At 42.8% G+C, this 14,829-nt stretch overlaps 1 protein-coding gene across 1 annotated transcript in view; it reads right to left on the bottom strand.

Moving 5' to 3' along the window:
* The window catches only part of FER1L6 (fer-1 like family member 6), a 64,291-nt gene extending 53,446 nt beyond the window's left edge, over window positions 1-10,845 (bottom strand). The window contains exons 1-6 of the mRNA XM_030964663.1: window positions 10,811-10,845; window positions 2,537-2,619; window positions 1,714-1,840; window positions 1,024-1,078; window positions 797-928; window positions 24-86 (exon numbers count right to left, since the gene is read on the bottom strand). Coding sequence (XP_030820523.1) covers window positions 24-86; window positions 797-928; window positions 1,024-1,078; window positions 1,714-1,840; window positions 2,537-2,619; window positions 10,811-10,845 — 495 coding nt within the window. The remainder of the gene's footprint in view (window positions 1-23; window positions 87-796; window positions 929-1,023; window positions 1,079-1,713; window positions 1,841-2,536; window positions 2,620-10,810) is intronic.
* Between the last annotated feature and the right edge of the window lie 3,984 nt (window positions 10,846-14,829).

Here is a 14,829-nt window from a genome sequence, read left to right as displayed (position 1 = left end):
GTTAAGCTTTCCTGGGTACTTACAGAGATGTTGATTATTTTGTCAAACAGCAACACCTGCGGTCCAACGAAATCGAACACGAAGTACTGTGGGAAGAGGGGACAGCAGATGAGAACCATCCCTGGGCAGGCAGACAGTGCTGTCAGCTGCATGGCTCAGCATTCTGTGTTACTGCACAGAGCCCAGGTGAGATGCTGGGGGTGCAGGAGGGCAGTGGTGGACAAAGCACAATTCTTTCCTTGCCCCTGATGTGTTTCTCCCACAGCCCAGACTTGTTTTCTACTCTATTCCTTGCATGGCTGCGCAAGACTTGCTTCAAAATGCCCATGGGCCTCAGTCTGCATCAGAAGGTATTGTCAAAAGGGACAGGAGGTACAAGGAAACCCAAAGGACCTGTTGGTTTTGGGGACTGTTTTAGCGTCATTTGTCACAGTTGGAACAAACATATGTCAAGGAAAGGCTGAAACCATGAAATAGTAGAAAAGGGAGTGGAGGTGTGGCAGGGTGCAGTATAGACAAAGCACCTAAATGGATGATTTTAAAAACTGCAGCAGCAGTGACAGTAAAGCAGAATGTGCAGGAGAGGGTAGGGAACAGGCTGGACAGACCTTGAGAAGAGAAAGAGCAAACAGATCTAAAACCCAAGGGAGCTATTGCTGGTGCTCTGTCTCCTGGAGAGATATCCCTGCTCAGATATGGAAGTGCTGCAAACTTAATTCATCCCCTTATGAGCTACCAAATGGCAGAGTCCACCCAGAACCATTGAAGAAAGTGTTTTTTAAGAGAAAGCACTTACTTCATTGTAGAAAGGGGCATTTGTGCCTTCCTTTACTGTTGTTTGCTTCTTCTCATCGCCTATCTCGATGATCACCACAGGGTCAATGTTCTCGCCCACCAGCTGCCTGGCCTCAATGATGGTGATGGCAATCTGTGGGGCACAAGGACACCATGGACACTCCTGGGCTCAGGTCCAGTCTGCCTGGGGAATTCACAGTCACATAAGGGCTGTCACCCCCTGCTCACCTGGTAGTTCTGGGATTTCATCTCATCTTCATGAATTCTGGTCACCAGCTTTGCCCTGTTTAAATGTCAGAAGAAGTCATTAGACATCTCTAGGCAAGAGCCGGTACTTGTGCACACATTAGGAAGACTTCTTAACACTAAATGAGTATTATTTGTGGCAGACAGCTTTGTTGTGAACTGTTAGGCTTGATTTCTTCAGCAGAGACCATCTCTGTCTTTCTCATATACTTCTTGATAGGGAAATGTTTTGCATCCACACAAACCAGTGCAGCTACCTATCATGGCAATGATTTCCCTTGTTGGTCCCATCAAGCTTGACTCCATTCCTCCCCAGACTGCATTCCTCTCCTGTAATTCCTGTCCTGTATGAAAAGCACAACTACACAAGCTCTTCACTATAGACATTGCTGTTCCCTTTGGCTTGTTTTGTTTAGCAGAGTTCCTTAGCACAGCTGAGGCACACTCAGGATCCATTTCAACCTCTCCCTGCACTGGATAGCACCTGGTGACACCTCTGAGCTGACAAGTGCATTCCACTCTGTGTCATGTGGGAGAGCAGGAGTGAAGGAATCACTGCTGTCAGCAACGGGATTTTCTGTCAGATGTTTTGTTCAAGGTAATGCCCTTCCTGGGAAACAGAGATCTGGAAAAGATGTTTAGGGATGTTAGGTAAGATACATGAAGGAGCACCTTTTCCTATTTGGGCTTAAGGATCCAAAAGCACTGGACAGAGCTTCACTGTTCATTAGGTCTTCCTCTGCCTCTTCCTGTCTTCCAAGAGTGTCATGGAGAAAACTTGCAATCTCATCATGATCACCTGATGAAGAAAACAGACAAGGAAGTAAAACCCACATCTGATTTCTAGCAGCAAAAAAACTCACTTGGGGAAGAGCAGTGAATTCATCATCATGAACTGAATATTTTATTTATTTGGGTGTCCCAGTTAGAGATACTCTCGTGGTCTGTATCGAGCAGCATTGATTACAGCAGCAGCTCCCCTCCTGTGCAAAACCATTTCCCAAATCCATGTGCCTGTGGCCACTCTCCTCACCCTGTGTGCACTCACCACAGGCACACACACACTACTGAGTAAAGCTGCCAGCTTTATTGAGCCAGCCCATCCAGCCATCACAGCAGGCTCTGTATTTACGGTTTCTAAAAGAAGCAAAACTTCTGGAGGAATTACACACTTGTAGTAAATTACCTACCTGTAAAGTAGGAAAAAACCTCTCAAAAATGTGCCATCTCTCTATGGAAAGAGGCAGGCTGACATTTTTAGTTTACTGTACCAGATAGAGCAGTGTGAACTCAGAATCTGAACGTGAACTTCATGAAACAGTTAATGCAAAAAGAATTAGCTCTCTGTTTATTTGGGAGTGATAAGGAGTTTACTGCCAGTTTTATCAATGCTAAGCTTTGAGACACAATTCAAATGAGTTCACATGAAATCAGATCTAATATAATCCCCCACCACATGCTCATCCCTGTTGAAATATTGATTTATGAGGCTTACCCAATGCGTCTTTGTTTGCAATAGTCAGCCCTTTCTCGCCTTTTTTCTTCTTCTTCAGCTTCATGCCAGCAAACAGCCCCTTTCTGAAAAAGTAAGGAAAATTGATCAGTGCAGTATTTTCAAATTTTTCTCTGTACTCGATTCTAATTTAACTCAAGGAGTTGTTAAGAGGGAGTTTTGATTTCCTAGCAAGATCATTATATTCTGAATTTCCTTTTATCGACAGCAAAGGAGAGAAACGAGAGAAAGCTCTGACTTTTTGCTTCTTCCAATATAGTTTTGGTTTTTTTTAAAAATTGGCCATGTACAGGCAAACAGAATGTGACAAGAGCCAAAACTTCTGTTCAAACCAAGATGGCAAGATGCAAAGAAAGGAAATCAAAGATAAGTTTCCAATCTACTGACTTCCCACACATGTAGCTCATTCCTTATGCCTGTGACAAGACCAGAGATAAAAGGCAGATTAGAGGATCCAGAACAAAAGCAATTTTCCCCTGAATTGAGATAAAGTCATTTGTGTAAATACCTTGGTCAGGACACCAACTACACCCATGATATCAGTGGCACTTACACCACATAATTTAGGTAGTTCTCACTCCCCTTCAGCAGCAAAGCAATGAACAAGCCTGAACAAGGGTTACTCCTCAAGCTGTGTTAGAGAGGTGTTTCTGCCTAACATCAGTTCTTCCAAGAAAATACATATGCCACATGCTTCAGAGAGAGAAACAATCTATGCTGCTTGAGAACTTTGTGCTATTAACTGTACTGGCAAACAAACCAAGTGGTGAGAGGAAACATTATTATTCATATAATAGCAGCATTTTTCAGGTTCATGTTGGCCACAAACATGCAGTGACAAATATCCAGCAAATTTTCTTCCCCCTGTCATTAGAGGATTTGTTTGCCTAAATTATTGTAGGTATAAAAATTTACCTGCAGAAGCACACAGTCCAACGAGCCAAAACAAGCAGGCACCTACAAGCTGAGTAAATCTGATAGTGACCAGTGCTCAAACATCTGAAATCATCTGCAAACTCAAGCTGTGGAGGAAAAGATACTGCAAACTGGAAAGGGAACTTGGTAATGTTTAAAGGTTGTATTCAGAGCAAGCAAATAAAGTTTACTGGCCAGCCCAAGAGGAATGTCAGCAATGTAGGGTACAATAGCAGAAAATGTAAAACTTTGTGCCAAAGGATCCTAAAATCTTATCAGTATGAGTGGAAATGCAGCACCCAGACAAAAACAGGCCTCAAGCAAAGCAAGAGTCAGAGGGTGGTTGCAGGAAATGGCCATTAATAAAGCCTGATGTGTTAACTGGGCTGTCTTCCATGATTCTTATGTTTACATAACACTTGAAGCTGCCCAAAGACAGAACTGCAAAAGGTGCCACAGGGTAACAGAAAGAGAACTGCCCAAGCTTTGGATGACTGCATGGTGCCAAGAGCAAAATCCATCTTTGAAGTAAACCAGATTTCAGTCTCAGGTTTTCAGTCTGTCAGAGGTTTGGGCACAAATGGCATCAGGCTGCATCTGAGCTCTCCTGCACCCCTGACCCAGAGGTTACCTTAGGCAGGATAACCATGCAGAGATGTATCCCTGATCCCAGATGTTACCTTAGCCAGGATAACCATGCAGAGATGTGTCCCTGACCCCTGTCCCTTGACCCAGAGGTTACCTTAGGCAGGATAACCATGCAGAGATGTGTCCCTGACCCCAGATGTTACCTTAGCCAAGATAACCATGCAGAGATGTGTCCCTTGACAGCACCAGAGAGGCAGCAAGCACAGGCTCAGCTATGGGAAAGAAGAGTGTGGGTGTGTTCAGCAGGAGAGCAGGGTGGCATTCTCTGTACATGGGATTTGCCAGAGAGAATCTTCTGTGTAAGGATCTAAACTAAGTAAATAAACTCTTCAGGGAGCTGAATGGACCAATCCTTCTCAAGAGGCTCCATCACTTTGAGATGTAAACCACTTGTCAGCCAGCGTCAGCGCGCACACCTGTAGGAATGTGCCCCCTGTTGACGAAGTAACCGAATTATCCTTTGTCTCCTTAAAAAGGAAAAAAGCCCAGAAGTTTCTCTCCTCAACTTGGTAAAAAGATACCTCATAAGACCTTTAGGACTTCACCTCAAACCTGGGGCTGCCAATTGGACAGAAGCCAAAAAGTCCTGCCTGGGTAATTCACTAGAAAAAGAAGAGAACAAAGGAAATAATTGCTTTTGTGAAGTGTTTTAGCAAGAGCAAAAACCTCTTGCCCCTAGCTCGAGGGGGCAAGCCCCTCAAGAAAAGCCCCTTGCTTTTCTATGTAAGAGCTCTGTTATTTTGCCTTTTATTAAAACTTTTCTGTTTCCAACACTACCTCAGAAGCCATCCTGCTGATTTTATGCCATTCCAGGTAGCAGAGCTATCTTGGGTGTGATGGTTTCTCTGAGAGTTCATAAGACCTGACTCAAGGAGAAAACCCATCTCACACCCTAAAACTGTGCACATGGGTAACATTCACACTGCTTAATATAACCAGTTAGGCATCCTCAAAGTGTTCTGTGGATACGCTTTTTGTGGTAGATAATTTGTTCTCATAGAAGGAATAAAAAAAGTAAACTTTCTTCAGATTTCCCTGCAGTTTTGACATAAATTCTGAAACTGCTGAAAACTTGAAAATTATTCCATCCCTTCTTCCCCAAGATGGTGTAAACTTTAACAGGAGAAAGTTTGGACCTTCTATGCAGTTATACCAGATTTGAGAATGACCCCAAAGTTGTCCATACCCATCTGTATCCCTAAACCTGGCACAAAACTTTGTGCCAGCTCTAGGTGAACCCCAAAGGTGTAATGAGGAAATGTCTCCCATGTTCTCCCAGGAACTGCTGGCTACCAGTGAGGCACAAACATGGGAAATCAGGAGAGCCTTGGGTGCAGAAAGGCTCATCCACCTGTCATGGACCTGCGGGGAGGTTGGAGGTTGTTAGTGTTGAGGCATTTCTCACAAACTTCAGCAAAGATTTAACCTCTGCATGCTACATAATGCACAAATAGAGATTTTGCTTCTTACTCAATCCTACAAGCTAATCTGAGATAGAATAAAGCAATTTCATGCCCAAAGAGAAGGCAGATGAAAGAATTCTTACAGGCTACAAAGAGGTGTCCTGTTTTAAGTGCTTTGATTAGAAGCAATTAAAAATCAGCCATCTCAGCTAATCAAGAACATTTCTTTAGTTCAAAGAGGACTGAGTGTCCCAGCTCCTTTCACATGGGGATTGTAAAAAAATCTGAAGTTAGGAGAACTTTTTCTTTTCTGCATATGCACAGTACAATATGGACCTTAGTTTATGAGTGTGATTCATTGAGGCTTCCCTGATATAAATAGTAAATAGGAGTGGGACATCAACCATAGCACAGCATTTGCCTATACTCAGACCATGTTGAATTTGCACCTCTGTAAACACAAGTGTTCATTTCCTCTTATCAGTACCACAGATCCACTGGGTCTCTGAATTAATTTTCATACCCTGAAAAAAAGACTCACAAATTTCATTCCCCTCTTGTCAAGGTTCATCCATGGCAGCATCCAGCTTTCAAAAAATTGCTTTCATGCTCTTTCTTTTCATCTAAGCTGTCCCATCATCACAGAGGCTTTGTGATCACTTCTTGCACAGCAGAATGTTCTCTCAGATATCCAATAATTGCGAATTGCAGTCTATTTTAAAAGAAAGTTGGCCAAAAAAATCCACTTCAGAGCTGTCATCAGCATGAGAGTTCAAATGTCCTTACTAATACTGAACCTCAGATTTCCTCCACATTGTATAAATGTAGTATTTTCTTCCAGCAAAATCTTTTCAGAAGTCTGTGTGCTTGAAGAATTGTTTTAAGAGGAGACTGGCTTCCTGCTGTGGGAATGGTTACAAGCCATGCAGGGACAAACAGGCACTTGTAGGGTGCAGGTTATCTGCCTCACTCTGGGCACTCACTGTGGGCTGGCAGAAAACACTTCTCCATCACTTATGAAGTTGGAAGAATAAACTGAGCCATTTAAACACAGGCATGTGGAGCTCCAGGAGGGCCCTTCTGTCCCTCCCTCAGAACTCCCTTTCTGAGCAGTTTTCCAGAACTCAGTCAAAAAAACCCAGACTTGGGCTTAGCTACAACAGACCAAGACATTTGTCAAGTTCCATTTCTGTAGCCTTGAGATGCCCTTCCCTTGTGCAGGTGTGTGAGCTGTGCTCCTGGTGGGCAGAGAGGAAAGAAACCAGGGAGTGAGAGCTGCACACACCAGATCAGACACGGATACAAAGCCTGTTTTATCCAGCACATCTCCCAAGACCATCCAGCTCTCACATGGACAGGCTGAGTGAGCTGCCAGCGTGCTCTTGGCAGCAGAAACTCCTTATTGGAGCAGCTGCCCTGCTTTTCCCCCCAGGTCCCTTCCTCCCTAGAAGCAACAGTCTTTGCAAACCTTTTGGAACCATCAAAATTTAGTTCAGGGATGATCAAAGGTTTGTGCACCTCAGCTCTGAGGCAGCTCCAGTGCCTCAAGACTGTAAGCCATGGGCACAGTGGTTGCCTTGGCTGAGGAAGCAGAAACTGAAGAAAGAGGAAAAAATACTTCTGCCTTCCTATACATGAACATAAAATTTGATAGGTGGGTTTTTATCTTTGGATTTTGTTATTTGCATTTTCTAAGATGTCTTGGTGGGGTTATTATTCAGCTCCTTAGAATTCCACTTCTTTCAATGTAAGTTCATTTTCAAGAGTCTTTCAGCAGATCAAACAGTATTGCACTAGGTGAATAATTCTCTACACATGAGTAGTTCTAATTCCCATGAAATAAACACCAGTTCTCTAAGTTATAAAAATGTTACTTCTTTTCATTTCAAATGCAAAAAAAAAGAAAAAAGAAAAAAAGAAACAACAAATCTGAAATATAGGAATGACTCTTGGCTCATTTTAACACTCCCACAATATGTGCTAGTCAAGGAAATTATCTCATAACTTAAATCCCTTTTTCCAAAGAATAAAATATAATTACAATACAAAGATGCAGGTTCAAAATGAAAAGTCTACTAAATCTAAAAGAGTCACATAAGCACAGTTGGTTAATTCACAACCATTTTTTATTAAGACAATATGTCATTTGTGATAATAAGTGAAGTCCCAGGGAAGAAATTTATTGCACTACATTTAATTGTCAAGGACGGCTGAATAAAATAAATTCTGTGATCTTGGGCAGATGGAAAGCAAAAAAATCTTAGTGAGTGGTTAAAATGTATTCATTTCATGCCTTCTTTTCTCAGGATTATAGAAGTTAGGGGAAGACATCACCAATTAATTCATTTCATTCACTGTTTCCCAGTGCAGGGTTGCTTTGTTCAGTTCAGTATACTGTCAGATCCTTTATCCTGCTTCAGCAAAGAACCTCCCTTTACCCCAAATCCATAACTTCTGATGTGGTTCTTTCAAAGCTTGGAGCTTTTACGAGCTGCCTTAACTTGTTTACACTTTTCCTGATTTCCCCCTGGTTCTGCTGTTTTGACAGGTCCAAGGATTTGCAATAGGAAATCTTCAGCTCTTCAAGAAGGTGAATACAGAATCTTGTATGACAAGCTGCAATTTTAAAAACAGCAGTGGCAGCCACAGATATCAGTTCTGTATCTTGGGGTTTTTCATATCTATGTGACACTGTGACTTTACATGTCTTGTCTCAACTATTAATATCTCCTCCATAAGAAAACAAAATTGCAAGTTGACAATACAGCGGTCAGGATTAGTTACACACTGGCCCTGTGCATTCAAGAACAGGCTGTAAAATAGCCAGTCAGGAGAAATTCTGCTGTCTTTGTGGGTATTTCTGTGTAAAACTTCTGTTTCTTGCACTGCAGCAGTCAAATCCTGCAATCAGCTATTAGAAAGCATAAGAAATTAAATTAAAATATGAAAGGGAACCTCTTATGTCACGAAATTACTGCATTCTTGCTACAGCTTGCTGCTTTGTGTTCCCATCTCCAAACAAACCTAAAACTCAGCAATTCAGAGAAAACACTGTGAAGTGTGATCAGAAGAGGGTCCTGGCAGAGTCTGTTTAGCCTGAGAAAGAGATGACAGCTTGTGCTTTTCAGGTGGTGCAGCATTATTAAAAATAATGAAGCATGCCTGAGAAATGCTGAACTGACTACCAAACACAACAAGATGGTCCTGGAGTCACTCCTGGTGGTCTCTGAATTAGCAGCTCAGTGTGCAGCATCAGTAAAAGCATCCACACTGCATTGGGTGCTGTCAGGATCGGTGTCAGCAAGAAAGGAGTGCGTGCCAGCTTGCCTCTAAATCACTGGTGAACCTACACAAGGTCATTACACAGGATCACAGAATAAATCCGTTTAACATCTCACATTCTGCGTGCAGCTTTGGTCTCCACATCTCAAATAAGGCAACAGGGTTAGAGAAGGCACAGAAAAAGGGTGGGGAAAGTCAGTTTATGACAGACTGACACAGCTGTAACTTTTCATTTGGAGAGGAGATGACTGAGTGGGAATAGGATGAGATTTTATAAATTTAAACTGGCAAATAGGGTGAAAGCAGAGCTGCTTCTTACACAGCATAACACACAACACTGGAATGTGGATGCACCTGATGAAACAAGACTAAAAATACTAAAAGGACCGGATGGGGATGTACCCATTAACCCTCGTGGTAAAAATGTTTTGGATGCTGAGGAGAATGGACACAGAAAGTGCCCAGGCTCATGTGCTGTCCCTGAATATCCCATTCTTTTGCCACTGCTGGAGAAGAGCACAGTGCCAGATGGATATGGGATCTGACCTTATAGGATATTTCTCCTGTTCTTGTCATTCCCTGGACATAAATACCAAATCCATGTATGGCTGGTCACCTGGCATGGATTTGAATCAGGTGTGGGTTCATTATCATGTTTCTGTCTGAATGATCAAAGCATACATACACAAGCTTTTGCCAAAGTTATACGTAATCCAGCATAAAGCCTGATAGTGAAAAAACGAATCCATTCTTGGAGCAGGAAGGTGAATTCATTCCCAGTTATCAGAGTCTCATGTGATCCCCCTGTCTTTGAGAGGCATCTGGGTTCACTATATTGTTTAACCACACCTGAAGTGTTCTTTGGAAGTGAGCTATAAAATAATGAGTGACATGGAAAGATGGAGAGAGAAGGAGTGTCTCAGTTTCACTCCCCAGACCACAAAACCACAGTGCTCAATGACATTATCAGGCAACAAGTTTAAAACAAATGAGGGTGTGAACAAATGAGGTATTCTTCAGTGAGACACATAAATCAGACATTGCAAAGAAGGTCGTTGAGTTAGAGAACTCAAGGAGATTCCAGGCACATTTATGGAGTTTGTGGGCAGAGGGTCTGATATCCATCCAGCTCATAAACTTCCTAAGTGTATGAAACTGCTGAGGGCCTTGCTCATACCTGTTTCATAAACTATATTTCCAATTTTCCACCTTTAGCCCTTCTTGGTAGGCAGAAACTGATTTGACACAGTTGCTTCCATGCTTTTCAGCATTTTAATTAAAAATAATTATTTCCCTACATGCAGAAGAAATACCAGGTATACTGATATACACTCTGAGCAATCTATAATTTGAGCTTTTGAATTGTGCACAGTTCTGCCACAAATGATCTAAAACTCCAAACTCTGAGAAGGTTTCAGGAAGAGCAGCATCAGAGCATGGTATCTCTGCAAACACTGGCCATGCACCCCAGCACATACAGCCTTGGCCCTTCCAAACCCTGTCCCTCCTGCAGAAAACCAATGACTTTGCATTGACATTTAGCATCCTTATGCATCATGAGTCATGACAACAAGGAAGCCACATCCTGAACAGATGCAAATTAGTGGTTATATTCAATAACATTTCTCATGTCAATAAACAAGAGCTGGGTAACAGATCTACTAAATACTAACACAGGCCTACAAAATAAAGAACACAGTTATTACATGCAGAGAGGTCCTTTCTTTTGTTCCTGCACCTCTCAGAGCTCTTTATTCCCTCTACATGGATTTTGACTCCTCATCTGCTGAACTGTGAAAGACTTCCCATGACTTTGTGCAGTTAGAAATTATTAAAGACAGCACAAGGCATTATGGACTAGCTCTTACCAGGAATAATAATCACACACCCCCTAGGAGCAGCTAAAACAAGCATTAAAGGACTTGTTGATTTTCTTTTCCTTCAAGAAAAAGTCTTCAGCTATAATTATTTAAACCTTGGAAGAATTTCCTGAGGGTATTAGACATACCTGTGGGACTGAGGTACCACTGTTGAGGGCTCCATCCTGCTGCTTTTCTTTCAGTCTCTACCTTTTACATTGTGAATGGGCTTTCTAAGCTTAGAGAACCAATTAGGCTGGAGAAGAGCTGTAAGACCATCAAGTCCAACCATTAATCTGAGACTGCCAAGCTCACCACTAAACCATGTCCCTGAGTGCCACATCCACACTCTTTTAAATACCTCCAGGATGGTGACTCAGCCACTTTCTTGGGCAGCCTGTTTCATTGCTTGATAACCCTTTCAGTGAAGAAATTTTTTAAATATCCAATCTAAAACCTCCCTGGTCACATTTGAGGCTGTGTCCTCTTGTTCTATTTGCATTTAAATTTGCTTCTTGCTGGTAGCAAATGTGGTGCCTGGTTAGTCAATCTAGTAAACACTGGACAAGAACAAAGATTTATCTCAGTGCAAACATTAACTCCTCTTGATCTGCAGGAGCCAGTCTATTGTGGAAGCCATGCCCTGCTCTTGAGCAACAGCTCCAGCTAAGAGGCCAGTAGGAATACCACACCCAACAAGACACCTTGAAAAATTCAGATTTCAGACAGTCTTAGCAACCACTCTCTGAAAAAACAGGCCTATCTAAAGTATGCTTGTATCCACACTCACTTATTTTTTAATAAGGACATAATTTCTTTTTCTCTATTTTCTTTTTCCACCTATAGCTTGCCTAACTTCTCTCTATAGCAGATCAATGTACAAGGCTCTGGATTGTGGTTCCCCCTTCTACTCCTCTAACCTCCCCAGTTCAAAGGCTTAACATCTGTTATTCTTTGTTAATAAACCATCATGTTGTCACAGCTCTTGTCTCCAGTCTTGGAAGTACCTCTGCTTCCTTGACATTTCCTCTTGGACATACTTCAGTCCTTGCTGAGAACAAATTACAGAGGCACAAGACCACTTTTGTTCTGCACTTCTCAACAACAGTTTTCACATTGTTCTTAACCTTGGCTGATGGGAGCTGGCCTTTAAAGAGGACACTCTATTACTGTGAGCTGAACATCTCGTTAAGGACACCTTTGGAATGAAACATTTGAACCCCAGCAAAAGAATTCATTATTCCCAAAATACATCATTAAGTATGTGATGAAGTGATGAAGTGCAGTGATGAAGTACCATAGCATATGAGGTTTCAGTAATTTTGCCGATGTGAAAAATGCTAAGAAATTAAACTACAATAGGCAGCTTAACCCAAGTGATCAACCAGGGCCAAAATTCTCTATCTTTTTGTTTTTTCTCAGTGGAATTTGGGGAGATAGGTGCCTCTGAAGGTCAGGCTTATTTGCCCTTCTTCTGTTCAAGAAAATTCCAGCCTAGCCGTCCAGAAGCTGCCCTGCCCTTCACCAGCATCCATCACACTCTTGTTTGACTTAAGTGATTTCTCTACTCAAAGGAGAAATGATAATTAAATCAGATATCTCATATGCTCCTGTATCTTTAAAAAGCATGTGCAAAATTCCCTTTTCTCCACTGGAGCAGAAAATTAATGCTTTTTTTTTTTCATTCATTCTTCTGAATTTTGCAATTAGCCCTGAGTTCTTGTGCTGGCTTTCACTGGGGATACTCTTTGTCAGTTTCTTTTCTTACTTTTTCTCATCTATCTTGTCTTTCCCACTTTTGGGTAATGATGTGCCTATGCCACAGGCAGACACTGTTGCTTTACCCATCTACTTCCTTTAAAAGGCTCAATAACTTTCTCATTCGAAAGCATGAGCTGCACTAAGGAAGGAATTAGAACATGGATAATAGCAGATAAGAGCACACCCAGTGCAGGCAGGCTGGGCTGACAGCAGAATGCTGTGGTCCCCTGGACATCCCACACAGCACAGCCATTCCAAAGCACTTTCACCAAAGTGAGGTTTTAAAGCACCCTGTTCCTAGGTGAAATCCTAAGCACCAGGAGAGATCAGGGAGCCCTTTCAGTGGAGGAGTTGCTCACAGTCTGCTAAAATTAAAAAAAAAAAAAAAAAAGAAATTACTTCTTGCAGGGCTGAATTGAGAAATGATTCGTGACCTGCACAGAATGGTTTCACTACCCTGCCCTAGAAATTGCAACCAAGTATGCAGAACTGGCAGCTCTGCAGGAGAAAGCTCTCAGGGAGGGAATCCCGGGTACCCAATACACTCAGTGAATGATCAGTTTTGTTCACCAACATCCTGTCAGGCAACCAAACTCTGCTTACCTCTGCAGAGAGCTTCTCTGGCAGGCTGCAAGCCCCCTACACCATCCAGGTCTCAAACAGCTTGTTTTCTGACTGGGCAAAGCTTCCCAAAAAACCTGAAACAATCCAATAGCATCCCCTTTGCTCAGCTGGACATGGTGGCTCTGCATTGAGGACTTAATTAGCATCTGAATGGCAAAAGCTGAGGTGACCATTCAGCAGCTGCCCTGACCTAATTATCTTCTCTTCTCTTCTCTTCTCTTCTCTTCTCTTCTCTTCTCTTCTCTTCTCTTCTCTTCTCTTCTCTTCTCTTCTCTTCTCTTCTCTTCTCTTCTCTTCTCTTCTCTTCTCTTCTCTTCTCTTCTCTTCTCTTCTCTTCTCTTCTCTTCTCTTCTCTTCTCTTCTCTTCTCTTCTCTCACACTTTGTTGAAGGAGAAAGTAGAGAGTAAGTTTGTCTTGACTGCTTCATTTTCCATAGGAAATGTTTTCAGGCCTATGAAGTTTAACAATTAAGATTCAGTGTGTAAAGAGGTGTAAATCAGCCTTCAGGCCATATGGGACGCCTGCCTTGAGCTGCCAACAGGGCTTTTTTGAGTGGCTGTAAACATGTACACTGCTCCTCAGTCTGTGTGCCTCCAGACTGGCAAGGCTGGCAAGAAATCTCACAGATTGTTTTATAACTGAGCACTGTAACAGCAGGAAAGGCTGTGAGGGTGGTATCTCCTGTTCTCGTTGCTGTAAGGACCATGTTCCAGGTGCAGCTTCAGCCCATGTTTTCTGAAGTTTGTTTCCAGAACTGCTGTACAACAAGTAGGGCAGAAGCAGGCTCCATGTGTGTATCTGTACACAATGAAATCAAGCCATGTTTGCAGAGAACATGGTACAATGGAGAGTCTTCTTCCAGGAACTACCCTTTCCATTTAGTACTACTCACTAGAAAAGCCATGGGTGCCATGTAGAAGCTAGACATTAAATCAGAGAAATCAGACCATGTGATCCTTCCTATCTGTATGTGCACAGTACTGACAATTCCATTCCTCTCATCCTTTGCTAGTTAACCTAAAAACTCTTCAAGGCTTCCTCAGAGACTTTCAGAGACTGTGAGACTCTCTGAGAATTTCTGTGACCATACCCTGACCCCAACACAGTGGGGTGCTGGTCTTTTGCCTGCCATTGTACCAAAGACAGTGAAACTTGCCACCGTAATAATCCTGGTGGTTACTGTGGCACACAGTAAATCCTGGGTGAAGGGCACTGTCCCTGTGGCTGGGAGGACAGGCTTCAGGGTGGTGGTAGCCAAAGTGAAATGTCACCAGGGGGTTTAACCTATTAAAACTGGTGGAAGACAAAGGGGGCAGGTTCCAGCTGTGGTGTTCGTACAGGAAAGCAGCAGCAAAGAGCCCCACAGGAGCCCTGCCTTCACCAGCTGCCCATCCCAGAGCACAAAACACATCAAAAATCACTCCCTGAGGGGGAACAATTTCCTGACTCTTGCCTCTTTTCTCCCCTCCTTAGTAAATCCAACCTCAGCAATACTTGTTAAAATGATATTTTTCCCACCATGCTCAAAGTTCAGCTTTGCATCTCCCACTCACGCAGCAGGAACAGCCCTGCACCAGCTGTGAGCCTCAACTCACCAGCCAGGCACCACAGGACAGCAGTCCCTGTGCCTGATGGATTGCTCTGTGCACAGGAACAGGAGGACAGAAAGTTCTGGCATGTTCATTTTATGGATCTGAGGCTGAACAGAAACTCCCTTGTATTTACAGAGTGGGTGTTTCTCTGAGCTGCCTGATAAATCAAGGTGGGGGCTGTGCCCAGCACC

Source organism: Camarhynchus parvulus, chromosome 2 (assembly GCF_901933205.1).
Source record: "Camarhynchus parvulus chromosome 2, STF_HiC, whole genome shotgun sequence".
Lineage (NCBI taxonomy): Eukaryota > Metazoa > Chordata > Aves > Passeriformes > Thraupidae > Camarhynchus > Camarhynchus parvulus.
The sequence above is the reverse complement of the archived record's forward strand: the minus strand, read 5'-3'. Positions and strand labels throughout refer to the sequence as shown.